The following is a 27749-nucleotide window of genomic DNA, read 5'->3' as shown; positions in this document are numbered from 1 at the left end:
AGAAATACATTCCTCAGGCCATACAGTGGAGATACTTTTTTTTCCTCTGAAAAATCTGTGATTACAGCTAGGCACAGAACAGCTGATTGCATTTTCCTCCCCACTCACTCCAGTCTCAGCAGACTGGGAGCAGCATTGCTCTGTGGGGCCTTTTGGCTCAGCTGTACAGGACACAGTTTCTCAAGCTACGTCCAGAAGTGAAGAGAAGCTTATTCTAGCACAGATGTTCCTAAAGCAAAAGAAGAAAAAGGGTGAGATTTGTGGCCATCCTTAACAGAACCAGCTCAGGATCCAGGCTGTAACAGCTAGCAACTGAAAGATCACTTCCAGCAACATAAGGCCAAAAGCAAATTAAACTTGCCAGAGAAAACCAAATAAATAAAAGCAATGGTTTTAGAACTAACTGGTATGACATTGACTAAGCAACTCTTCAGGGTAGTTTTATTTCTTTTTTTTTTTTATTATTTGAATGAATTAACTATGGAAAGTTTTTATTTAAAGCATTAAGAAAAACAGTCTCTACTTTAGCTATTAACCCTATAGCCAAAGATGATCTCAAATTACACGTGTGCAATGATAGTGAACTCAGCCAGCAGCAAATGTCTGACAGGTTTTGGCCTCTCCTCTGGGAACAGTAACAGTAAATATGGTGACACATCTCCTTTATTACTATAAGACAATAATTGAGTGAAATTAATTATTATAACTTCTTCAGAGCTATTTCATCAGCATACTGATATTATCAATTCCCTTCGCTATTTGTGCTGAACCACTGACCTAAGCATCTCAGCCCATTATCAGTCCCATAGCCATCAAGCAGCATTTGCAGTTCAGTCCTTCTAGAGACATTAGTTACCGTGCAGGGATGACTTACCGCATTTGGAATACTTCATTTGCAGGTGGCTGTTCCTATGTTTCAAAGGAAAGAGCACCATAGCAAAAGTGTTAAAGTTGCCAGTTCTGGAAACTGAGGATTTGTACCAAAGGCAGCCCCAATTTAACTGTTTTTCAAATGGGCTCAAGACAAGTATACACTCTGATTTCACCCTTGCTTGACAAGCATCTAGATTTAGCATTGATCCACTCAACTATAAATCTAGAACGTCTTCCTTCTACTTTCCTTCTACTTTACATATAAGTAGAATTAAACGGATTTTGATTTTCCTAAGTTAGAAAGCATTCAAAAACAGAGGTAGTTCTCACATTTACAAGAGTTAACACTTGAACAGAGATCTAACATGAAGAATATGTAATGTACAACCTGGTTGTATTTAAATTTAAAAAAATGAACCCAAATGCAATGAATCTTTTTTTTTTTTAAACAGGCATCCACCATACAAATAAACCAACTTATTTTACCCATGTAGTTAACATTCAGATGAGTAGGGTTTTTTTCCAAATGTGCACTAACGTCTTGTATTTTAAACCTTTCCAAAATCATAGGAAATCCACAGATACAAACACTATTTTTGTTACCAACAGGTTTCTTGACAATTCTTTCACTTCAAACAGGCTCTGCACTACATCTGTATTACAGTATAATAAAAGGTTTCTCAATGGGAATTTTTTGTTTGCGTTACAAAATTGTTTTGGAGAGAAGAGAGATCCCTTAACCTGCCTGTATAACTACTGCACTCAGAACAAATCTTATTTTGAGCTGTACTTTGGTGAAAACAAAAATCTCATGTTCAGCAGACACTTGACATCAGATCAGATACGGAACACAGGACAGGTGAACATTACATGCAAACGGTCCTCTGTGTGGCTTATGCCACAACAAAGTAACCACTATTCAGGATAGACACACAAGAACTCTCTGGAAATTACTTTTAATATAAGAAAAACAAAACTGCTTTTGAGTTGTAGGGTATGATAGTGTGACAGACTATTATGAACAGCTTTTGTTTCATGTCTTCAAGAGATAAGCATTCAATAAATAATTCACATTACGCGAGTCATCTTTGGTAATACTTTACATTTGCATCAGATGGTAAACATCAGTTCTGTGTATTGAGGGTGTAATTCATCATAACTACAACCTATTTTGAAAGTTGCAGGAGCATCCTCCAGCTACACATCAGTTTGCAAAGGGATGAGTTCAGCCTAGTAATAACAAAGTCACATCACAGAACCATGTAGCAAAAGTTACAGTTACTTATAATACAGCATTCACTACTTCTTCATTTTGTCTACAGCTCAAGTGGGTTTATAGTCAGCATTAGCGTAAATTAACAGCAGAGTAGCTACCAAAACTTAACGAGCAGGATGGAAAGCTAAGAATTTTGATTAAAGCATCATTTTCTAACTGTTTCCTAGCCCTAAATTATTAAAATACAGAAAAAAAATCAACATTTTAAAAAGATGCATCATTTAGAAAAGGTCTTATTCCTTACAATATTACGTAAAACCAACATGGAAGAATAAGGGCTACATTAAATACAGTCAAAGCAGTCAGATGACATGACGGGGAGACAACCGTACATCCTCTGTTGTATTGCCCAACCGTGAGTTTTTCCCTGCTTTGCTGTGTATCTGACGGCCACGGAACTTTTCCCACTTACAAAGTGGATTGTTCACATGTACTTGTGTTAACACTTAAGAGCCAGCATTGTTTACAATTTTAAAAAAAAAAGCACGGCTGTCCTACAGCTATGCTCACTCCACTGCAGTACTGGAACGAGTGCAACAACTTGGGTATCTCAGGGAATGCATCATTGTTCTGAATGGTCTTTTCTTCCCCATTTTATCAGAAGATGTCTCCTTATTGAAAGAATCCTCCTTTCTTTTCCCAGCCAGCTGAAGGGGCTCTGTCTGGAATTGTTCTATCTGAATCTCAAGATGTTTTTGAATAGCTAGACCAAGGACCTCTGGATCCACAGATGCCCCATACACTTCCCACGTCATTCCTTCATCATCCCATCTCACTTCACGTACTGGAGATTTGGGGGCCTCCAAGTCTTGCTGCTCCAGGTTCACTTCTGGGAACACGTGTGGGTGGCCTTCTGCTGCAGCTGCTGGGCTTGTTGCCACAGATTTGCATTCCATGGTGGGAAGAGTTTGTACCTCAGCATCTCTACGCTCAAGAGCTGCTTTCAGTCCTTTGGTTAAGTCATTTACAGAGGTCATAGTCCACATATCCTTGGTCTTCATTACCATGTCTGTACCTTGCTGGTTGCTAAAGGCCACACAGGCAGCCTGTGCTTCTGGAGGAGCTCTCTCCTGCTGAGCATGCTGCAGTTGTTCTCCAGGAATGCTACAGCACTTTAGGACTCTCTTGGCATCCAGGCCTGATTCACTTACTGAAGACACAAGCTTAGGGTACGTCAGAATGTCTGAAGTAGAAAAGGAATGAAAATAGCCAGGTGCTGCCTGCTCTTTTCCTGACTCGCTAACCGAGCATACCAACCGCGGAACAAGTTGTATAGATGGTATCGGCAAAGAATGGCAATAGGCAGGGACGGTAGCATCTACTTTCAGACAGGAATCCTGCCTTATATTACAGGGCACTGCAGAGTTGTTATGAACTGGCATCACCATAGGTGAGTATAAAGAGTTTGGAATATTACCATAAGTCAGACCACCATGAATAATCCCAGTGGCTTGACCGAACATGGTTCTGTTTGAGAAACCATTGCCAGGCATGTGGAGTCCAAGAACAGCGCTGTGAAATGTTCCAGGATCTGTGTAAACAGTTGTGTTACGTGGAATACCACCGCTGTCAAAGCTATTTGTGGGTACTTTTTGGTCTGTAGGTATTGCTGGAAGATGAGTCCCAAGGTTTTGATAGGGAGACGTATTTTCATCTGTTTCGGACGCATCTCTCTCTGACTGGAAAGACATCCTCGCCACCGATGGACCATGCCTGCTGCTAGAAGAACTCAGGCTGGAGCGAGTAGCACTGGTTTCTATGTGAGCAACGCAATTCTGCTGTTTGCAACTGCAAGTTAGGTCTGAGTGGCTTCTCTGAAGAGCAGCTCCTGGTTCTTCCATTTGGCATGTGCTACGCTGGTGTACAATGCAGGCTGAAGAAATATTCCCAACAGTGCTGCTCTTCACACACATCTTAGTGTCACCCACTGCCCAAGATGCTGGGGACTGTTCAACGATAACAAAATGGTTTGCAGTCTTAGTTCTGCTCTGTGAATTGTTATCAGGTGACAGATTGCTCATGGTTTGGACTACTGATCCATCTGGTACCATCAACCCAGACTGTGAAAAGGACCGTCTCGGACTTGGCACACTCCTGGCATCGCTCTCGTTTCCCAGGGTTTGGCAGACAGTGCTACTATGGCTTTTCCTAAGCTCCTGTTTGTTGCTTTGCCTTTCCTCTAAACTTGACTGCCCAGCACAGATCAGACTCGAGGAGCTCTTTGACAGGGGGTGACTGTTGACATTCAAGAGACCATGACAAGTAGGACTCAGTGTGTCCTTGTGGGAATGAGTGTGGAGCTGGTGGCTGTCAGCTGACATGGCAAAAAAGAGGAATCTGGAAGAAACAGAGGAGGAGAAAAAGAAACAGTTTAAGAAGGAAATACAAAAAAGTTCTCCTTCGTTTCTACCTTTTAGCAACAGTCATTTAAACTGTGCCAAGTACTATCTCCTTTGAATTTACTGGAGCCAGTTTTGGGGACATATAGAGATATCGTGAAAGTTGAGCAAAGGCAGGTATGTTTTTAAACAAGATAGCTTTTTGCCATGATGGTCATCAGCCAGCAATGTTAACTGCACTGTCAAAACAAAGCAAAATATTCAGTTTTTAGTCTCTTGATGTTATCATTTCAAAAGTTATTCAATCACCTCTGGAGTTTTCAAACAAAAAAGATCCTGAGAATCTAAACAAATGAACAAGTTCTCCCTTTTTCCTTACCCTTCCTAGCAAGCTTCTTTCAATTGCATTTTGCAAGACCACCGCTATATTAGTCAACTGTTTTACCAAATAGTTCCCATACAAATGTACAGTAGATGTGGGCAAAACCGTTTTGACCACCAAAAGGAGACCACACCGACTTGGCAGGGCTCGAGTCAGTGCCAGTGTTCCCAGAACCAGTAAAGCTGGGGAGCATAGGGCGAAGATACGCAACTGGCCCCACAGCATGGTCAGCATGACTTCTAGCTTACCACAGGCACGACAGGAGGTGGCAGCAAAGAGGGATCCAGTGAAAGGCCAGAGGTGAAACTCCCCTAGGAACCACTGAGCTAGGAGGAAAATCAGTTCCATCCTATTTGTAGCACATGCAGCCACTGCTGTTGTTGGAAAACACTTGCTTCTACTGGTTAGCATACTATCCTTTTGTTGCCCTTCCAAACTGTTAGCGTGTATGTTAGCACGCCCACATTTAGGAGAAGTCAAAGTTTCCAAATCTAACCAGATTTAGTAGTCTTTTTTTTTTTTCAATTGAATCAGGTTTTCCACTATGAGTAGTCAACTCACATCCCTTCAGCATCAGATGTCTTGCATATTAAAATAACTTGCTACACAAATACTGAAAGTATACCTATATTTATCTATACACAGACACATACATATAAAACTCATTCTGTTGAGCACAAAAATCTCAAGCATTTATTCTTTGCTTCAGATAAAGCTTCCAGGTCAAGTACTACTGGGTAATTTGCTGTGCAAAAGTATAGTGGGAGCCACAAGTTACCATTTTAGGAAGCTTTCCACCAGATGTGCTGCTCTATACATTCTGCCTCCCTAGCAGAACTCCTACAGAAAATGTTCACAATTTCTTGTGAACTATATCACTGAGGAAACAACTGTGTGGAACAAGACAGCTATGTACACATGGAAGACAAAAGCACTCTAAACATAACAGGAAAGTTCTCTCATAGCACCAAGAGACTGACAAGGGAACACATTCAAACCTCTCAGTGAGAAGCTTTTAACATGATACTTTTAATATGATATTTACAGGATCAAAGAGTCATCTGCCAACATAACTGATAAAGAGCACACCTTTTGCTCCATCTACAAACCAAGTGCTCTTCTGCTGATCCAAACAGCCATCAGCACTTACACTTGTGATTGCATTTTCATTGTTAACTTTAGCAAGCTAGCAGTTCATCTTGCAAATTTCCCATCACTTGAAATCCACCTGGGTTGGCTATTTTTCATAATGAAATTACTGTGAGCAAGACAACATTTCAAATAACAGTGGTTGGAATCACTTCTCTGAGAAGAGTCTTGACATGCACTTTGTACTAGGGACTTGCAATTGGCAACAATATCTTTTAGCATTAGGGTTTGCTCAAATTTGGACAAAACTGTATGCCAAAAAAAGGCAATTTCCCCTCCTTCATTCATATTTGTTCAGTTAGAAGTTAAGCTCATTATGGACTGCAACCACAGCAAGCCTGCTCTATTTGCCACGCAGCCTCTCTGGCCTGTGGGACTCCACCAACCAGTGGCATCCAAGGATGCCAACATTAAAAACAACACCACCACAAACACCAACAACAAAAGCATATTTTCTTATAGGTATGAAGTGTCAGATTCCTGGGTTAGAGGTGTTGCTGAGTGCAGCTGCAGTCAAAAACAATCACTTCTTGCCAGGCTGGCTATTGGTATATTTCTATGAGTTTTTCAGAAGCCTCCACAGAATTTCCCTCTACACTTAGAAAAGAAGCACGAGCTGGGAAAGGGACAGTTTTAAAATACTTCCCTCATCCCCTCCTCCAGAATGTTATCTATCCTGCAGCCACTTATACCTATGGGTATAGTCTGCCACATAGAGTTCAAAGGAGTCAATAGGATTAAACACCAGAGCATAGCTGTCTGCAAGGTGAAGACCTTATATTTAATCTCTTTACAAGATAACACCTGCAAAGGCTCTTACACACACTGGGATGAAATGACATTTACTAATGGATATCCTGTAACAAACATTGAGTCTCAAGTGAAAGAAAACTTCAAACATAACCTGCTGTAAATGCTATAAGGCTATGGAAGCTTTAAAGAGCTCTCTCGGAAAGTTGACAAGATTCAAATGTGTACGCGTACACAGATAAGATCTGCGCTTCATGTACCATTTCTGCAGAAACCTGTGTAACTAGAGCTGATGCAAATTTCAGTTTGATTCATCATCTGAATGAGAAGCAGAAACATTCACCTGAATGAAACAGTCCAAGTATATCAACATCACTGAAAACAATATCCTGCGTGATGTTTGCAATGAAACCTTCAGACAACACCCGAGAGTTGTATTTTTGTCCCACCCATATGGACTCCCACTGCAGATGAAATTATAACTAAACATGGGCCAATGCTACATATCTTACACGTGTACAAATACATATATAAACTATAACCAACAAGTATCAACAGCATTTGAATATTATTTTTGCTCAGATATACAAATGTTCCTCCATGCTAGCACGAATATAACCATTACCCTATGACTTTTGGACCTTAAAATCCAAAGAGCACACACTTACACAGCACCTCACCAGATACTTTAGGACACAGCTATGGATGGGGAAAAAAAAGTGAAAAAGAAAAAGCCCCATTGAAACAAGACGAATCAGCTTCCTTTACAATAAAGCACTTTTCTATCACACTGAAATCCAAAGCGATGTTTTCACACACAGCCTGAACACTTCCCTACTTATAGGCCACCCATTGGTTTCCCGCCTCTACTGCCTGTTCCTTTCCCACTCTGAAAAGACCCTACAAGCCCTTACACAACCAGCACATTTTGCCCACCTGGCACAGGCAGGGCCCTGAGCTAGACATGCCCACATGGAACTCTGGAGGAGGCGATACAGAACAAATGTCTGGTAGACCTGGCCTGGCCTTTACTCACCTCTGCTGCAGCCAAGTGTTCTCACTACATTTCATATTAGCATGAGTGCACACACAGCTGTGTCACAAACTGCATCAGCTTCTTGACCCAGATTTTATTTTATTTTTTTTTTTAACTGGCTCAGCACTCACTACATCAGATCATCAATCCAGCTGAACATCCAGCCACACTGATCACTAATGTCAGCACAGGAAGGAAACATAGAAAGACCATCCCCTCTGCAGAAACAGACTTACCACTGCAACCAGAGCAAACCCACACAAGTGGTGCCTTCCTAAGACTTCGGAAACAACATGCAATTCCACACCTGCCTTCCCAAACATCTTCATTTCACGTGCACAATGCTGAAGCTGATTCCCCAGAGTCTGCAAAAACTCTCACATGTCTGTAAACCTCCCTAGAAGAGGTGGCACAACACTGCATGCGCACACACTGGAGATGCTGTCCTTCCTACATGAGTACAGGCAGACAGCATCCAGCTGATGGCTTCTGAGAAGTGGAAGGAGCAGATGTGTCTGGGTGGTTACACCAACAGGTTTTTTTGTTTGTTTGTTTGTTTTTTTTACAAGGGAGGGGCTGGAGACAGGTGCTGAGAATGGTGTGATGTTTGTTTAAAAACAAGCAAAACCAAAATCAAAATATGGAACCTCTCTGCTATAATTTTATAATCATGCAGTGCCACCATATTTTGCATCTTTTGTGTATTTCCAGATAACCAGGAAATAGATCACCCATGTGAAACATGAACACAAACACAGCTGACTTGGGTACTTACAGACCTGAAACTTCACACGCATTGGGTGAAGACTGCTTTGCTTAACTTTGTTGTTGTTTGTTTTAAGGAAATGCATCATTTCTAGGACAGTAATCATATTCAAAAATACCTGTGGTATATTCTGAGATGATCAGAGATTTTCATTTGGAAATTCAAAGGTAATCTGCACCTGAATACACAAACAAAGCATGAACTTTGAGACAAACACCCTGCTATGAATATATAGAAAATTGTTAGACAAGCAGAGAAAGGATTAGGATAGAAATGGAATTAACATCCACTATTTTTGGCTTAGCTTCAGATAGCTTATGAGGGGATCTAGTCTGCTTTCATTAATTCCACTGAACTACTTTAAAGCAACAAATGTGTATTTTGCTATGACTTATGATTAAAGTTGCGACCTATTTACTGCACTAGTAAATTCAGTCTCAGAATATTAAATACCATGTATGTTATCAATCGAAATATTCACTGATAAATTAGCTATCATTTTCAAATTATTCAGCATTTATATTGCATGCACATACTTTTAAGTACATTTTTGACAATAAACACAATTGGATATAAAGAGGAGTAGTTCATTGCGATCACGTCAATATATAGAGCAAGCTTTCATGTAATATGCAATACCACATGATATTTCAGTATGATCCTATTTAGCTCCCGCATCATATATTTGCTAGTGATTGCTTTCTTCCCTGCACTGGACTTCCTGGTCTGACAATCAGGAAAAAAAAAGCTATTTTTCAGAAGCATCAGAAGAAAATTCTTCCTTCATCTAATGTTCTGTTTTTAAAACCAGCATCTGACTACAAAATAAGCGATAAAATCAGGGTCAGCTACAGAGATAAGAGCATTAATAAATACATGTGGAATTTGGAAGAGCTGGGTGATTTGATCCATACCAAAAGTTTAGGATGACAATTGTTAATTGCAGGTACTAGACAAGACCCTTCTGTGGTAAGCAGCAGCACTTTAAGAAAACAAACATTAAGGGGTTGCTAGGTCTTTGCAAGAAATTCACTACTTCCTTTGTATCATTCTACGGCCCCACTGTGCACCGGCACTTGCTAACTTGTACAATAACCAGCTTTGTAAGAGAAACACAGAATTTCTGCACTAGCACCATACAAGACAAACACATGCATGTTTTATACCAGAGGAATAGTGTGATTTTAATTAACTTACAAGATTTACTCGAATAGAAGGCTGCTATATCTAGGTTCTTAACTCTGTTTAATCTTATTACAGACACCATGGTTGTAAGTTTGAAAAGGCAAGACCAGCCTTTAAAATAATGCAAGTTTAATTCCAACCTACGTGACAGCTGTCGGTTAGCCATAAACATTGCCTGAGACGCAACGCAGCACACACAGAAAACTCAATTTCTGCTTAAATAGTCAAGTTACCTTGTGTACCAGAAGCAATCCATGTTCACACTGCGTTCTCTTCAGGCCTGGTATTTTAAGCAATGCATCCTCATTGTTAGTGTCTACAACTGAACTTCTGAGATAGATGTTTACTGTAGGCAAATTATGTAAAAAGAAATGTTTACTAATGAAACATTAATTTCCTGTAGAGCTATACTCATTTTAAAGAGACTCATACCAACAAAATTATAAGTTTTAGTATGGTCATATCTAAAAACTTGGTCCTGCCTGCCCACACTGCAAATTAGTGGTAACTTGCACAAGATAAAGATCTACCTGTTCTGCATTTACATGAAGATTGACATGCTACTTGATAATACTTTATGAAACCTAAGGGTCTTCCTTCCTTTACCCCCCTTGAAGAAATAGTCCATTAACAGTAATCAATAGCATCGACTGTTGGGTGGGGGAGAGTCAAACCACTCGACAGGCATTGGCAAAACAGTATTAGCCATGTTTTTAAAAAGCTTAAAGATTCAAGTGTTTGGGATTAGTTTTTGTCCTTTTAATTATTTTATTTTGGTGAGCTATAAGGGAAAGGAAGAAATAGAGGAGTTAAAAGAGGGGAAAAGATCTTCCTCATCAAGGAACTTTGAGGATTTTCTCTAAATTCTGTAAATACAACTAAATCAATGCACCTAGATTAATATAGAACCAGGTTGAAACCCCAATTACTTAACCTGTAATCCATCATCTTCCTTTAGGCTTTCCATTTTGGAATGGCATTGTATGTTGGCTATGTCTTGTTCAGTTAAATCTGCTAATGCCTTCTTAATATTTTGTGTCATCTTGTAATACTTCCAAGTATCAGACAGTTCTACAAAACAGACTGATCTGGGTATCTACAAATACCATCATATGCACACAACAGACAAGTGCATACTGTGTATGTGAATGGGATTATTTTTCAGTTCTGACAGTATGCTGCTGCTTCCCCTGCACCACAAGGAGCACTGGTGACAGTGATGATCACCAGAGCTCCCTTGTAGGAGGCAAAGTACATTTGACAGGCTGGAAAACACAAGAGCAGAAGAGTTATGACACTCGGTACTCATCACAGCAAAAGCATAAATCGCATATATTTTACATTCGTATAAACTATTTTACTGGTATTGCTGAACCTTAGCTATTTCCTTATGTAGGACCCAAGCACAGACCTCTTCCCCAAACACTGAAGTTTCCATGGGTAGCCTTGTCACCAGTGACCTCACCAGAGGATAATAAATAAAATAGTTACCATGTCAGAAATGAGTAGGTTCAAACATTTGTTCATACATACACCTCCAAGCAACATAACAAGACCAGAGTGTACACAATTACCTACAATAAGGTCATGTAAGATGAGCAATCCCTTTTAAAAACATCAGGCACAGCCCGTAGCCCTTCTGGGGAGTTCCGCCACAAGCAGTCATAAAAGCAAGCTGCATGTTATTTTGGGAATCAGTTTTAGTTCTTATTAATGTACTTATCCTCTGAAGTGGGTAAAACTCAGTTGTTAGATGGGATCAGGAATGAGAAATTCAGTAGCCTGAGGCTGAACCCTAGATAACAGCAGGCTATGAAGTTGTTTACATCACTGCACACTTGAAAAATTTTAAGCACTTAGAGACAGTAAATCAACATTCAGAACCAAGCCCAAGAAAAATAAAAGGCTGAAATGGTCCTGGCAAAGTCTGAGCCAGGAAAGAAGAGCTGGGAAGTCTAAATTCTAAAATGAGATTGCCATGGGAGATAAGGCTGAGAAGTATGAACCAAAAGGAGGCTATTTTTATGATAATTTCAGTGGAATTCCCAAGAAGAATTCACATTGGGCTGTAAACAACTTATTGGGAAACCAGAGAGGAGTATCACAAGGGAGGCACATGTTGGGATGCAGCCCCGACACCACCACACAACGCATTGCACAAGCGTGCATCCTCTTCACTACCTTTCTTTGTTTAATCTGTCCCAGAAACAACATTAAAGATCTGGTTAGGATTTTGGTATTTTTTAGAATAAACTTACATACAAAATATTACTGCCACTGTATCTCCTTGTACACACAGACCTATTTCATGGTGCAACCTGACAGAGCTAAAACACCATGAGATACTGTATAGTCGTGCTTGATGCTTACTGTTAATATAGTGCCAGTTCAATTTTTTAAAGCTCACCTTTTCAGTCAAAAGAGTTAGAACTTGTTAAATTACAAATGGAGTATGCTGATATGCTCATGGAATCAGATGGTTTCAGCAGCTGGGGCTTTAAAAAAACCATCAAGTATCATGAGATCAGGCAACAGTGACCTAGAATCATACTTACAGTGAACACTGTGCCTACAGAAGTGGTACATTAATAAAATTGCCTTGTTGGTTTAAGCAGAACAGAATTATGCAAAATGGGACTGTTAATTCAACTGCCAAATCTATGCTAGTAAGAATTGCTAGCTACTGATATCCACTGCTATTGCAGTAGTCATATGAGAAAAACATTTCATAATTTCTTTAGGAATTAATCTTTAATGAACAGAATTTGCAATTACCTATCTACATTTGGTTTTATTTCAAAGAGACAGACGTGAGCAAGCTTTTTCCTCTTCATTGCAGAGGATCAAAACCTATTTCATCACATGCATGAATTTGGAGGGGACAGGGTCAGGCTGGTATCAAACGACTCATCCTCCTCAGAGCTCCCTTTTTGGGTCCACTCTTCAGTTGCGAACAGCGTGCCTCCACAGCAAACCCACTGATCTGCAACTGTGTAAAAACACATGGCTATAGCTTGTTCAGCAAGCTTCTACCCACCAGAGGGCCAACCCTGCAAACTGCGTGGATCACGGTTGCTTGTGAAGCATCACGAACATAGAAATCATACGGAAAACCAGAAGTCCAGCTACAGCCTACTTCCAATCTCACAGCAAGGGAGTACAGCTGTATATTAATGCGACCTGCTTACAAGAGGCCAGCAGTTTGCACATCACAGTGAAAACAAATCACCCAAACTGGCTAAGTGATTAAACTATCTCCTTGTAAATTCATGTGTCATAGTAGAAAATACTCAAGTCATCTCTGCTGTTTGCTTGAAAGCCTAATAGGAACAGTTAGAGGAAAGAGATGAACTCAGCTTGGCTTAGCCTCCCTGCCATATGGATATCCTAGCTTTAACTTCAGGATTCAGCACTGTGGTTAGTTACTTCTGATTAAGAAGAGCACGAAGATACCAAGATACTAAGATACTCCACCCTGAGAAATTAACGTGCATCTGACACCTAAAGCTCTGTCACAATCTGTGTGAGCTGATGGACAGTTACATGTGTGTGCTCTGTGCTGCCTGGATGGTGGTGGCCGAAGCACACAGCTGAGCCTTTATCTAATATGCCCAGCCTCCTAAAAGAGCTTATTCACTTGGGCTCAGTGTTATCCTGCTAGCACCCACAGTTTTATAGCTTGTTAGGGTGGCAGACAAAGCACGCTTAAGTCTACCTCAAAAACACTAGCTAGATACAGCCACAAGCACAGCAGTTTCTGTGTCTGCTTATCATCCTTGATAGAAGGATGGCAATTCCTACAGCGGCACCAAACAGGGGTAATGCTGATATAAGCAAGAGTAACAGTACTCTGAAGCTCTCCAAACACCTGTTAAGAGAAAATATTTACAGATTGAAAGGTGCCCCACCAAACCAACCAAAGATGGTTCATTCTTCTTATACATGTAGTAATTGTCTCCTTCTGCCTAAAAAAAAACTTATCTAGTTATCTAGCAAGACCTAGTAATTTAGTTTACCCTCACTTTTTGTTCCTTCATTTTTACCTGTGATATACCAAGGGCTATCAAAAACACTCATTCTTTACTTAAATTACGATGTTTATGAGCTGTACATAATACACTGGAAAACAAAGATTCAAGAAGGCAATCCAACTACATCCAGAAGTTGCTCTGAGCAGCGATAGGGAACAGAAGACAACTGACTTCTGGATTATAAAAATAAGAATTTATATGATTAGAAAGAGGAAACAATTGCCTTCTGCTTCTGTGTTTACTGACATAATTGTATGACCTTGAGCAAGTCATTCACTTTGTGACTCAGTTTATTCATCCGTGACTCAGGGATTAGATACAGAAGCCCTTGATGTAAGAATTTAAGGCTTAATTCATGATTGCAGAGCACTCTGAAATCCCAGGATGAAAGATACTAAATATAAGACATAGAAAAGATATACTGTGGGTTCTTTCATAATATTTGGTTTGAAACAAATAAACAGAGCATCTCTTTACATGAAATTCTTGTTGCACTTCCAGAAAACTCATCTAACTGGTCCAGTTCAGCTACTATGTGTGCCTCTGAAGCATTTGCTTAAAGCACCCCCCTCCTCCCAGCATCAGGCCAGGACGAATAATCTTAAGGATTCCAAATACATAAAACCACTATTAACAGCAGTTTTATTTCACTAAAACCTACATAATTTCTCAAATAGAATCGTGTATATATTATATATCATATATATGATATGCATGCTAATATCAGCTATATTACGCAGCAATGATTTACTATAAGTAGATTCATTATACCTTTATAAGCAGATCTGACAACTGGAGATCATGTTGTCCTGCAGAGCTTCATTCACTTGCATGCTTTCATTTACTGTGTGATGATTATTCTCACGTAAATCTCTGGCAGGAGCTACAGAAGATTCTGTGACAAATTTAAGGCTTGGGTTCACACTGCAAGTTGTCTTTTCCATATACTTTAGCTGAACAAGACTTGACAATCTCTTTCCAGACAGATAAGTGGTAATACACATATGTTCACGTAAGAAAAGGACTAAAAAGAAGTCTATTCATTTATACTTTTAACACTGCTAAAAGTTCCTTTTTTTCCTACTGTAGCATAAGCTAGCTTTGAAACCATACAAGCAAAGAGTAGAGCAGAAACTGTAAAGAATAAGTTTCCTTTTCAAAATCAGTATTTCATCACAAACAATAGTTATTATGCCATTTTCTGATGTCTCAAAAAAAAGTAACTGTCCCAGTTACTCTGTGGTCTAATCAGACTTTTGCGGGCAAACGTCTAAACAGGGAACATCCCTCTACTCTCTCAGGACTGAGACAGGGAAAAAAAAAGCATTAGACCTTGGGTAGAGGAGGGGTTCATGCTCACAAAATGCTATCCAAAGCTTGTTTGACACCAAAGACTACAGGGAAAAAAAAGAGACACAGAAAAGCAGCAGACTAAAGCTTGCAAATATTTTCTAAATCTGAGTATATGAAGAACTTCCTCAAGAACGTATATTTACACCCTTCTCTGTGTAAAAAAGCAAGTGTCCCCTCCTCTTGCCTAATCTCAACCACAAAGTGAGCTGTGGAAGTCTCCACTTCCTTATTAACATTTAACAATGTCAGGAACACAGAATATTGAGGTATAAAGAGAGCGACCCAGGAACTGCAAGACAATGCAGGTTCTGGTGATTACCAGGGTAGAGGAAGATCCCACCTGTACCACCTAGACAGTTAAGCATCTCCTGTTATCTGCTAGCAACAAGATACCAATTATGAAGAACTGTGATGTCTGTTAAAGGAATTACTTGCTTTTCAAACATTTGTTTGAACATATTCAAGACCCCAGTAGACAAAAGCCTAAGAAACCTGATCTAGCCTCATAGCCATCTCTACTCTGAGCAGGAGTTGAAGTAGATGAGCTCCCAATGCCTCTTCAAAACTGAATGATTCTATTTTTGTTTCCATCATTTTGTGCTTCTATCTGTCATTGCCACATGAGAAGCTTCTCATCTTGTGTCTCAAACTGGAATGTGTGACCATTCTGCAATATTAAACCATTTGTTTAGCAGTTGGGTGGAATTTGCAGCTTTGACTGAAACAAGGTAAAACAAAAATGAGTTTTGAAAGGAACCACAAAAGGAATCCCTGTATTACATGTGCAAGGTGATACATATGAAAGAGGCAATGAAATCCAAAAATTTCTTTTCCAGTATATTAGCACCTTTCTTGTTACTAAATCAACAAAAGCACTTCACTCTTTCCATAGTTTAGAGACCATTTCAGAACCGAATAAAGCTGCTGAAATGAAATACATCTTTTTCCTTAACAACATTTTAAGACACTAATCCACCCTGTACATTCACTCCACTCAGTCACAAACTCTGAACGTCCTAGCAAATTCTTGGCAAGAAGCAATGAAATATTTTTAAAAGCCTAGACACAATCCAGTTCAGAAGAGTTAGGATGGTTTTGGGCATTGTCTCTCCAATTTCCACTTCAGGTTTATGAGTCAAAAAGGAAGCTGAGTTGTCCAATTCAGCTTAGATGAACTGAGTTCCATCAGTCTTATGCACTGTTGACTGGAGTACAGCTTCTGCAAGCCAAATGTGGGTCTTACATCTATCTGCTCAATCCCATTAACCTTCATTTGCACACTGAGGTGTGCCCTTGCTGAAGCTTAATTAGCAAATATTCTGCAGATAGAGGAAGACTCCCACTCCTTTCTCTGTTTCATATCAAATCCACGGTGCATAAGAGTTAAGCGATAACTTGTGAAGACACACAGCTTAAAGATGCAGACAACTTCAAAGGTGTTCTTTCTTACGATGCTTTGTAGGTGCAGAATGACACTTGGAAATAACTCACGTGCTCAGTGCTCACACTGAACACCATGCTGGCAAAGACCTGGCTATGTGGATTTCATTTAGCTAGCCTGTACCTATTCCCATGTTCTAATCGAGTACATACTCCTAAGCAGTCCCCAAGTGTTTTTTTGGAGGTTCCTGTTGCTGAAGGTAATTGCCCTGAGTGGGACTTCATTCTGAAGATCTTTAACAGCTTTAGTAAAGGAAAGAGACCACCTTTCCCACAACCTACTAAAGAAATGAAGGATATTGCTACAGCACGGTTCTTCACATATATATGAACTAACAGCTGCGTAGCTTCAGATTAATTCAATAGTTTTAATGCATCTATAAGAAATCTTGCAAAGATCTTAACCAAAGAATGCCTCATTGAAAATCTCTCAGTATCCCTCATTGTATTCTCATTGCATGCCTCCCGCAGATAATTCCTAACCTCTGTACTCCTTTTTTCATTCCCCCTGCTCTTTTTGCTTTTACAGAAAAAAAACCATCATCATTCCCTGGGAAATGTACCTGACTACTCTTCATGTATGTTCAAGTAAGCATCAGTGATGTTATCTTCGGAAAGGATATCAACATGAACTCCTGTTAGGAAAATAAAAGAAGTGTCGGGTGTTATCATAAACACTACTTTCTATATGCCCATGGGCAGAGTAACCTAGAATATAAATCCTCTTTTGCAAAGGCCAATTTTTTATTCCCGTTCTCTTCCCCCATATTTTTCTTATTACTGTACAATGAAAGTGCAAGGATTCACCAAAAGACTAGTGCTCATAAAACTCATGGTGTTGTTCATGGTCATGAGAAATGAAAAAACAGAGTGCAACGCTGACAAGGAGAGTAAACTGTAACAACACTGGCAGCCTATGATTCATGCTCCATTGTTGCTCTTGGGCCAGACTGGTTTGGGACTACAAACAAGCAAAATATTGCATTCATTTGCTAAAGACACAAGCTTTTGTTTCTTTCAGGAAATAAGAGAATTGTCCAGTCCAGTTGGAGTCACTTGCAACAATAAAAGCATGGCATATAATAACAGAAATAGGATATTTTTTTTTCTGATTTACTGAAAAATAAATATGGGACACAGCAAATTAATTAATACCATTAACAGTTCTCTGGTTCTGGAGCCTTTGAAAGCTTCTTTCCTAGACTGCATCCTCCTACAAGGTGTAAAACAGCTTGCAAACACAAATGCAAGGGACCCATCAAATACACTCCATATTCATTTTAAAAACATTAAGTATAGGGGAAAGGATGTAAAAATCAGCCTGTAATCTCCAGAAGAGTTGCTGAAGAGGGGAGAGGATTCTGCTGCTGTTCTGCACAGAACTAGCTAGCCTGCTGACAGGTATAGCATTATCTCACTGATACAGCAAATACTTTCTGCTCATCTGGAGTGTTTTAGAGCTACCTCTGATTTACATCATTTTGCCATTGCTCTAAACAGAAAGAACACTAAACTTTAGAAGTATAGTGATCATAAAGAGCAATTTTTGTTTGTTGCATTCTCCCTCATACATTCTTTTTTTCCAAGTTGATTTTGAGAACACATAGTTTATCATTGACGGAAAAACGTGGATTTGGAGTGGTTAACTAAAGGGGAGTTATCAGATTTGGTAATGTAAACCAGCCCAAACATCACTAAGCTGTACAGAATTTACTGCTCTTGTTGTTTATGTAGTCCTAGGTAAGTGTCAACAACTAAACTCCAACTACAACTTTCTAGATAGAGTACAAGTACAGCTCAGATAAAATGCATGGGTGACAAAATCGACACCTTATAATCAGAGAACTGTTTTTATAGAGTGACTGAGCCATGACATAGGAAACATGAAGCCCTCAACAAACCCACCATCATAAAGGAAACCTTCCCCAAACCTAATTCTTTTACACAGAGACCCCATGCAGAGGTCTTTGAGCTCAGACCTTACTGCAATCTTGGTCCTGAAAACATTCAGACACATGCTTAACCTTAAACATGCAAAAAACTATGGGCAGGTTTTAATCAACATCTTGTTGAGGAAATCGCTGATATTTTTGTATTGGCTGATTACTTTGAAATAAGAGTCACTGGAAATTTTGATCTTTACATGGTCCATCTTATTTAGGCACAAGCTCAACATATTACATATTTATCCGATCGTTATCTTCCGTCACCTGTCATGCTTAGAGTTCTCTAAGCAAAAGTAACTGCTTGTTCTCCCTCTCCTTTTTAAACCTCTTCCCCAAAATCCAGAAGTGCATCAGCACAAACTCTTACATTTAATCACAGGTTGTAATCCACAACATACACATGAAACAGTCTTCTGCTATGGTTTCCTATTTAAAATGTTGACTCTAATGACAATTAAAAGCCAAACCAAATCAAACCTTCAACTTTAAAAAATGGAAAATTTGAGAGATGATTTTATTGGTCATCCTAAATGGTGATTGATCATCTATTTAGTAAAGCATAAAAACAAAGCTGATATTCAGAAGACACTGAAATATTTCTCAGTTTTTCTTTCGGTATCATATTAACATCTTAGGAATTTTAAAAAAGATGTGTTACACTTCATGGAAAAGAAAAGAAACCAGATTAGTACAAACAGGTAACAATTAAAACTGTACAAAATCTAGAAATACAGTGACAAGTATATTCTACAAACACTTGCTAAAAGGCATACACATACACACCTAAGTTAAAGACACGAGCACAGAAAAACACCTTCCGCACAACTACATTAAATTTGATTAAAGCTCAGAACCATAGGTCCCATTTTTTAGTAGAAGAAAAAACTACGATTTCCTTGGCTTTTCAGTCCAGCTATCAACCCCCTGCTGCCAACACAGCAGTTACAGAAGCCTGGGTCTGTCTCTCTGCAGCTCCTCTCCCTTCCCCTCATCTGCTTTGTTACTCTCAAAGACTTGCTGGCAAAACGGAGAGGATTCGGTGTCCTTACAGGAGACGAGAGACCAGGCAGTGCCTGACTCCTGTGGTCCTTACCTTCCCGCTACTCAGAGATTGCGCATCCAGCTTCCCTGTTCAAGTTACTTGGAGGGGATTTAAAAATGGTGCTCAGAAATGTAAGGAGAACGAAAGCCAAAAGAGTTCAGATTTCCTTTAGAAACTGGGCTCCTTGATCTGCCTGATGCTGCTGACACTAAGGTAAGCATTTAAGGAGAAGGAGGGGGGATTGTTAGAGAGCATCAAAGGCAGGAGACTGGGAGATGGGGTTTCCTCTGCCTAGAGGTGACGCCCCTTCCTGCCTCCCCCCTTGGCTGGAGAGGAAATAAAATGGAGCCTAGGAGGGAGGGAGGGAGAGAGATAATCCTGCAGCTTCATCTGATTAGAGAAACTGGGCCTGTGCAGAGCCGGCAATGCCGCCAGGGAAGCACAGGGAGGGGAGGCAAAGAGGAGCAGGAAAAGGAGGAGCAGAGCGGGAGGAATACAAATGATAGGGAGAAAAGGAAAATGATAAGAGCTATACAAAGGAGCCAGCACCTGGACCAAGCTATCCTGGATGTGTTCAATTTCAACCCTCATGGAAATGTGAAAATACCAGTAGGATACACCTGCTGCTTCTAGTAATCCAGAGCATTAAAAAAAATAAGTCAACCACAACCACACACACAAAAAAGCCAAACCCAGAATGCATCAGTTGTATGGATATGGACTGGGAATAAGTCTATCCTATTAGATTCAAAAGACAGACTGACTGAGCTGAATAGGGAAGACGGAAAATGCAGCACGCTACAGACAGGTAGTTGTCTTGCTTGTTGTGGACAGGACACAATTCAGAACAAGTTTTCTGTTGCAAGTCTTTTTCCAGAACCTGTTTCCTCTTACTAAAACAAATCTGAGTTGAACCAACATGACTTTTAAAAAAAAGTACGTATCAGCATGCACGCCATGGTGCTTGCAACTCTGGCCTCAGTTGTGTGCATGCACCTGCCCTCCCACGAGTTCCATGCCCTGGCAACTGCCTCCCAGTCATGGCCTCCCTCCCATGCCCACGAGTCCATGGGTACCCACTTACACCTGGCCACCTGCACCACTGTGCTCTGCACCTGTAGGAGGCTGCAGCCAACCTGGCCCTTGCTGCCCCCAGCTGTGAAGGCAGCACCGTGCCCTTACACTTGGCCTGACACTGACAGGGTCCCCGGTACGCTGCTGTTGAGTTTCCCCTGTCCTGTCTGTCTCCAGCAGGGCAGCGCCCCCTCAAGGACCAGAACCAGCTCAGAGGCTACCAGGTGTGACCTGCAGTGCTATGTCACGGACAGAGGAATCTCACGCCCATCTGCAGCGGCCTGTTTTTGTAGTTTCTTCTTTTCCACTCACCTTTATCAGCCGCTGTACTCAGTCCCTTCCCAAGCACCTCTCCTTGTCTCCACGTTGTGAGCCTCATTTCTTTCTGGCCTATTTTCCTCCATTTCGAGCTTCACATGAGGCAAGCCAGTTGGATCTCTGATGGGGCAAGGAAAAGGATGCCAAAATGTCAGAAAAAAATTTCAAATTCTTTTTTTTTTTTTCTGATTAGAAATATTTTAATACCTTTCCTATATAGCACCTACAGCACATTCTCAGTTTGTTCCTGGGTCTTCACCTAGTATCCTCCCATCACACCTCGCTCAGCTGGGAGAGGGGGGCCAAGACCTACCTCGTAATGCTTTTGTGAACACAAGAGTGCTTCCTGAGTCTTCAAAACAGGCTACAAAAACAAAGTCACTTTCTATGTGAAGCCAGACTTTGCACCTAAAAGACCTCTCCATACACACAATGTGCAACTACTCCTTTAGGCTGCAGGTCAGAAAACATTTCAGGGGTTAACAGCCATGCCTAGGTCAGCAGCAGCTTTCCGGCCACTTTATTTTACTTGCCATGTTTATTACAGCAACGAAGCAGAGTAGGCAGTTCAAGTCAGCAGCTTGTGCTGACCTTATGCATCCTACAAGGCTGGAAAAACAGAAGTTCCTTGAACCCTTCTGTTCCTGAGCATTCTTACTGGTGTCCCTGGTAGCCTGAGATCACGCCTGAGCAAATCTCACCGCAGTAGTATAGGACTTTGTGAGTGCTGTGGGGAGAGTACAACTTCACAGCATTTTACTTCCTTTCTTATTCCAACAGAAACCTTGGGCTGAATTGATGAGAAACACCCTGGCACTTGTAGATATTCCAGCACTGTTCCATGGATGCCAACTGTGAAATGATTCAGCACACAACCCTTCCAGTTAAATGCATTTTCCAAATTTCTTGCAAGTTGTCCAATATTCCAAGAACACGTACATAATAAAATGTGATGATAGCATCACGTTTTTTTTAAACCCTCTACAGGATGAAGTTTCATAACATTCTCATCCTGGATTTGGTATGTCCAGCAAGGCTGACTATTTTCATTGAAAGCATCAAAACATGCTTACTGAAAGACAGTGGTGACCAACTTGTACCCTAAGGGGTTACATATTACTGTCACCCATAACATTGTGATAGGTATATAGCTTTTTTAATTTTTCATTTCATCAGAAAAGGCACAAAGATCTCTCAAATCCATGTTAGCACAATTTATTCTTTCTTTAACCAAGCTCACAGTTAAAGGAAATTGAGAAGTCAACAGCCTACTGTATCTTTAGATACATTAGAATAAATCCAGACAATGTTTGTGGATTTCTCCTGGGAAGAAAGGAAGAAGTGCCCTTCTGAGCTGACTCACAAAAATGTTGCTTGCAGTTTGTTCCTATCTCTGTCTGCAGAGTCTGTACGCAACCCCTGGAAGGCTGATATTTGTTGTCTGATGATTCAAAGCTACTTAAGCCAGTGAAGCTGCACCTGCAACCCGGCCAATTTTAGCTTAATGCATTTCTGGAATATGTACTAGCTTATGACAATAATGTAGCCCTCCAGGAACAGTATGCTGTCTTGTGGGCAACACTGCTCAATTGCCCGAATGTCATCTGCCACAGTCAATTTGGATCAGGTCTCAGTCATTGCCATTGTAAAGTATTTTTGAGGGTTTCTGAAGAGTAACAGCACTTTAGTAGTCTGAGTGAGCCTTCAAAATCATAACTAACATACCATAGCTAAACTTAACTTTCACTATGCACAAAACTGTTAGAAGCTCTCCATTCTAGATACGGCTAACCTCTTCCTGAAATTGGCATCCTGTATACAGTGCCAGATTTTCAGTTTTTGACAGTGTTTATCCAAGAGAGTGCTGATGCCAACCCAAACGAGTACCAGCCAGTCCAGTACTGGAGCTAGAATTGTGTCTGTTTTCACATGCACTCTAGGCAAGTAAAATATAAGTGGGACTGTTTGAAAGCACAGAACTGACCATCACCTACAATTTGACATAGGCAGCACAATTTTTTTAAAACAGAATTTTACTGTCAGACAAGCAATATCACAAACTTCAAATAAAAATAAAATTACACATATGCAACAGCTGTAATTCAAAGATAATTTACCAAAATAATCCATCTGAACACAAGAAAGCAATGCCTTTTATATATAAATGCTTAACTTATTAAAAACACCTGGAACTACAGGCCATCTTTTCATGTGCAGGCTTTCTTTAAGAAGATGAGCTCTTTACAAAGACAGCCCAACTGTAGCCAGTATGGTCCCTGAATAAGCCTCTATTCTCTAACTTTATTTTTCTGTAAAAAGGAAGATGATTTGTGTGGGTTTATCTCATCTGCTGGTTTCATAAATTCATTATGAAATCTGGCAGGTCATCTACATTCATCTTTCTTGGGAATAATGCTCTAATGCTCCTGACGTGACTTTGTTCAAGGAGCAGCATAGATGTGGTACTCTTCTTTGGGGGATTAATCTTTTTGAAAGCTGTCAGGCTTTTTAGTACTGTGAAAACTGTTGTTTTTGAGCCATGTCATTTCCTTTCTCTTTTATGTTGGGTTTGAGAGCAGCTTTCTCAACAAAGCAGCCCAGTTCTTTTACCTTGGCAGTTTGCAAGGCACCCTGCTGATGTAAGCAATCTCATATTTCAAAGACTTAGCAAATCTCTACACAGCACTACTTTTTTGTTTGTTTTATTAAGTGAATAGAACAACAGCGGATTACGAAGAATGCTGATCCCTCCTTTAAGCATGTTTTGCTGTAAACAAATGATTTCATGACATGAAACCTCAAATCTCATCTTAAAACAAGGGACAGTCACATGGGCACTCTGCTCTCACTTCTCCTTTGCCCAGATCTCATTTCCTCCAATGCACAACCACCAGAATGTCTCCCCTGTTCTCTACAATTGCTCAACATCCAGTAGGAACAAGCAATAAATAATTGTATACACACAAGAAAAAAACAAGCAAAACCCCTTCAAGCCAGTTTCAGGGTAGCTTTAAGCTGCCTTTCACAGAATAAGGGCTTTGTTCTTTTTGAGAATTTTAATCACATGTTTAGCTTCACTCTATCTTGCTGCTAGTCTTCCATCTGTTCTGGTCCCAGACTGCTCCCAGACTCCCACAGAAAAAAAAACAAAACAACCAACAACCAGCAAGCAACAACAAAAAAACACACATGACAAAACTCTGGGTTTTAGATCACACCCAGAGCCGAGTGCTGTGAATAAAGGCTGCTGTAGAGACAGTTAATTCTACCGTCTTAGACACAGTCAAACATCTAAAAGATTTGAACTTGGATGCCTCAGTAACCAGATGTAAAATGAGAAAATAGTATCTGCAGGAAGCTGGGGAAAGCACCAAGGAAAACACTGTACAAGAAGAAAGCAGCTTGGGAAAATAATTTCTGACCCTGATCCACTTTGAAGAAACAGCTCTGCAGCTCCAAGAAAGTCTTTGTTTTCTCATGACTTGGAATATTCTCAACCAATTCAGCCTACAGTCATCATAATGCAGTTGTCAGATGGCCTGTGGACTGACTCTAGCCCATTCAACACTGCTAATCCAGCTTCCCTTTCCCTGGATAACATGCTTGGACGGTTTACCCACCCCCACCTCTGCCCCATGCCTTTCTATACTGGTCTTCCTGACAACTCTTGCATCCAGGATATGGTGGGGGAGAGTATGACAGAATGAAGAGAGACGGAGGACATACTTCAGGGAAGTTGGGGGAATTTGAAGGGGCTTTAGATGTAGTCTCTGCGGCTGCCTTTATTGGTCCGCCCTCATAAGAGGCATAAGGTCCTTGGTTAAATGAAAGACAAAATTGTTACACAAGCAATATACCAGGTTGACGTTCCAAATTAGACACAGGGAGCAACAGTACTGTATATTAAACATGGCATGCACAAGTAAGACCTGTAAAGTATACAGATTTCAGAACAGCCCCACAGGAAGGAAATAATGCTATTTCATGTGTGACCAGTGCCAGAGGGAGTCCGGCAAGATGGACTGTAAACCCCAGGCTTGCTCTGCCTGCAATAATCTGCAGGGTTGACTCTGTGACAGATTGAAATGCAGTAACAGTGTTTATGCAACTAAATCTTGTTCTAATCTATTAGTTTATGTAACCTTTGCTCATGGACATACTGACTCATAGGTCTCAGAAATCCTAAGAAAATGTTTAACTCTCTCACATCCTTCAGCCCCTGGTTGCCAAATACAAACAGATTGTCACATAGATCTCATTTATTCTCTGAGGAAAAATTAGGTTGGTATGGCAAAAAAGGTATCAACTCAAGTCCTAAAAAGCAACTTACTATGTAGTTTTGGTTGTATGTAAGTTGGGTAACAGTAGGCAGGAATGCTTCAGGTTAGCATTTCCAATGCACAATGTACCACTCGAACCTCAGGCTAGGACAGGAATAGAAATGGTTTACTTGGCTCCTAGGGGGAAAAAAAGGAAAAAAATGCTTTTTACCATTCAGACATTACCTTTCTCAGTAAAGTGAGGCAACAGTGCCTGTGGGAACGACACTGATTCTTGCTAGCTTGAAAGACTGACTTTTACCCTTCCTATATTTCTTGAATTTTTTAGAACGTATACCTTAAGTAAGCAATGGGAACAGACAGTGTGCAGCACTCTGGCTGCAGCAGACAGTTCCAGTAATTGCTAGCCTGCCCACATCTGCTTATTTCAGCCCTTCCTGTGAGCACTTACCTTTGTTGGCTTGTTCGTCTGGCTAAGCACTAACCTAGATTTTTTTAATATTTGAATTAAAATGAATATTTAAAAAAAATTCTTTCAATTGAATAGTTCACGTAGCTGCTATGATACTGCCCATGGGGCACTTCTTGATACCAACACTGTTCCTGATTTCTTTTCTAATGAAATAATCCTTTGCATTGAGGATTTATGCACAGGCCAAAGTCCATTGATATCATTTGGAATTAGGTGCATTTAGAGCCAAATCTGATTGTGTTGTGTGTATTTAGGAGACATAATTTATTTCTGATGCACACAAGACACTGATTTACTTGCAGGGTACTGTAAAATCTGTAGAAGGATCTAATCTCACTGCTTGTTGCAAAAGCAGTACAAGAATAGGCATGGTGCCTTTTTATACAAAGTTCCCCTATGTATTATGATGGCTTCCTAGTGGATTCTATGATCGTACTGAATCATTCACTCTGACAGAGACAGAAGCTGGGTCAGTCACTTCTTAGCTCTGACTTGTGCAGTGGTTTGCAAATTGCAATCCAGCAGAGGGAGCCAAAGAAGTGCGAGCTGCCTGCAGCCCCCAGCGGCTTTGCAAACGGGATCACTTACACGGATAAAATGAGGACTTAATTTGCTGAAAAGTTCATTCTTTTTCACCTACAGTCAGGATATTCTTGGGACATACCTGATCCTCAAAATCTCATTAGTCTCACTCAGATTTTTAGGCACCGTTGCTTAATTACTGTGTTTTTTTTTTTGTTTGTTTGTTTAACAAATATGTGGGATGGCATCTGTAAATCTGTCATTGCTATACACAGAAATATTTTACATGTATGTACCTGCAGAAACAATCGTAAGTTAAAATAAACAGATTGTATTTGCTCCCCAAACAAAGATCCAATTTTGACATAAATTTATAGTCCCATAAGGCTGTACCAATTAGGGCTACATTATATATGGCATAATTCCCATGCCATTATATATACCTATGCCATTATGCAGAAAAGCACAAAATCATATAAAAATCATAAATATATATTGTATAAGTGTGTGTATATATATATATATATATATATATGATTTTGTGCTTTCCTGCACTTCATCCGAATTTCATGATGCATTTCTGCCTACGGAGATATATGCTCAGCAATCCCTCCCCATTTGCTTTATACTTCTTATACTTTGTTTACATTGTGTTTGGTCTAAATCTATTCTCTATTCCAGAGGGACTGAAAGTTAGGAAAAAATATCTATTAAAAATTAATAAAAACTAGTTTTGCCTTTGAGCAACATTTGTTCTTCATCGCTACAGCTGTGTGAACAGTTCATTTTGCATGTGTACACAAGTAATCTTGCAAGGCCTTGTCAAAGCTACAGAGTTTAGATTATTACTACCAAGGGTAGGTGGTATACAAAACTATAAGCCAGACATTACCCCCAAAAAGCTTTAAAGCCATGTGACCCAGAGCTTCACAAGTCATCATCTCTGCAAAAAAAAATCTATAGGCCTTGCACACAACATCTGTGAATTTGGTGCTTATTAACAGGGGCCTTTAAAGGTACATTTTGTACTGTTTTTTTCTTAGAACAGCAACAGCTGTTAACTTTTTCAATGCAATTTACACTAGCAAAAAATATACCACGTGAACATGTTACAGTAAAAGCAGACTTAGTATCTCTGAAATTTTTATTGTGAAACAGGAAAGGTCACCTAAAAGGCATAAGAGTTCACATCTTCTGCATTCTGTTCCATACCAAAAAAAGAGCCGCCTTTATGAGAACTTTGTGTCACTGCATCGATGCACACCAAAGCCCAACATTGGACAGGAGGTGGCGCTACAGCCTGCATAAATATTATTATTAGGGAAAACCAAGCATTATAGCATATTCTGAGCAAAAGGAAAATATAAGGTAGAAAAAGAAACACTGAGTTCTGCATAAGTGGTGATATGCAGACCTATGTATACTGTCATATCAGTAGGTATACTATAACACTGCTGAGAGAAGACCTGTAAGAAGAACCTAAAGAGGAAGTAAATGCATTGTGTCCCTGTTTGT

General features: G+C 40.0%; 1 protein-coding gene across 1 annotated transcript; it reads right to left on the bottom strand.

Annotated features, from left to right (window-relative positions):
- Nucleotides 1-1818: 1818 nt before the first annotated feature.
- GPRIN2 (G protein regulated inducer of neurite outgrowth 2) lies at nt 1819-25521 on the bottom strand. Its single transcript, XM_035538435.2, has 3 exons — nt 25291-25521; nt 20955-21080; nt 1819-4486 (listed from the first exon to the last, which is right to left on the bottom strand). Exon 3 carries the CDS (start codon nt 4468-4470, stop codon nt 2656-2658), a length of 1815 nt encoding a protein of 604 aa, XP_035394328.1. The 5' UTR covers nt 4471-4486; nt 20955-21080; nt 25291-25521; the 3' UTR covers nt 1819-2655.
- Nucleotides 25522-27749: the final 2228 nt, after the last annotated feature.

The sequence above is a fragment of the Cygnus atratus genome, chromosome 7 (genome assembly GCF_013377495.2).
Source record: "Cygnus atratus isolate AKBS03 ecotype Queensland, Australia chromosome 7, CAtr_DNAZoo_HiC_assembly, whole genome shotgun sequence".
Lineage (NCBI taxonomy): Eukaryota > Metazoa > Chordata > Aves > Anseriformes > Anatidae > Cygnus > Cygnus atratus.
Note: the sequence above shows the minus strand (reverse complement) of the source record. Positions and strands in the feature narration are given on the sequence as shown.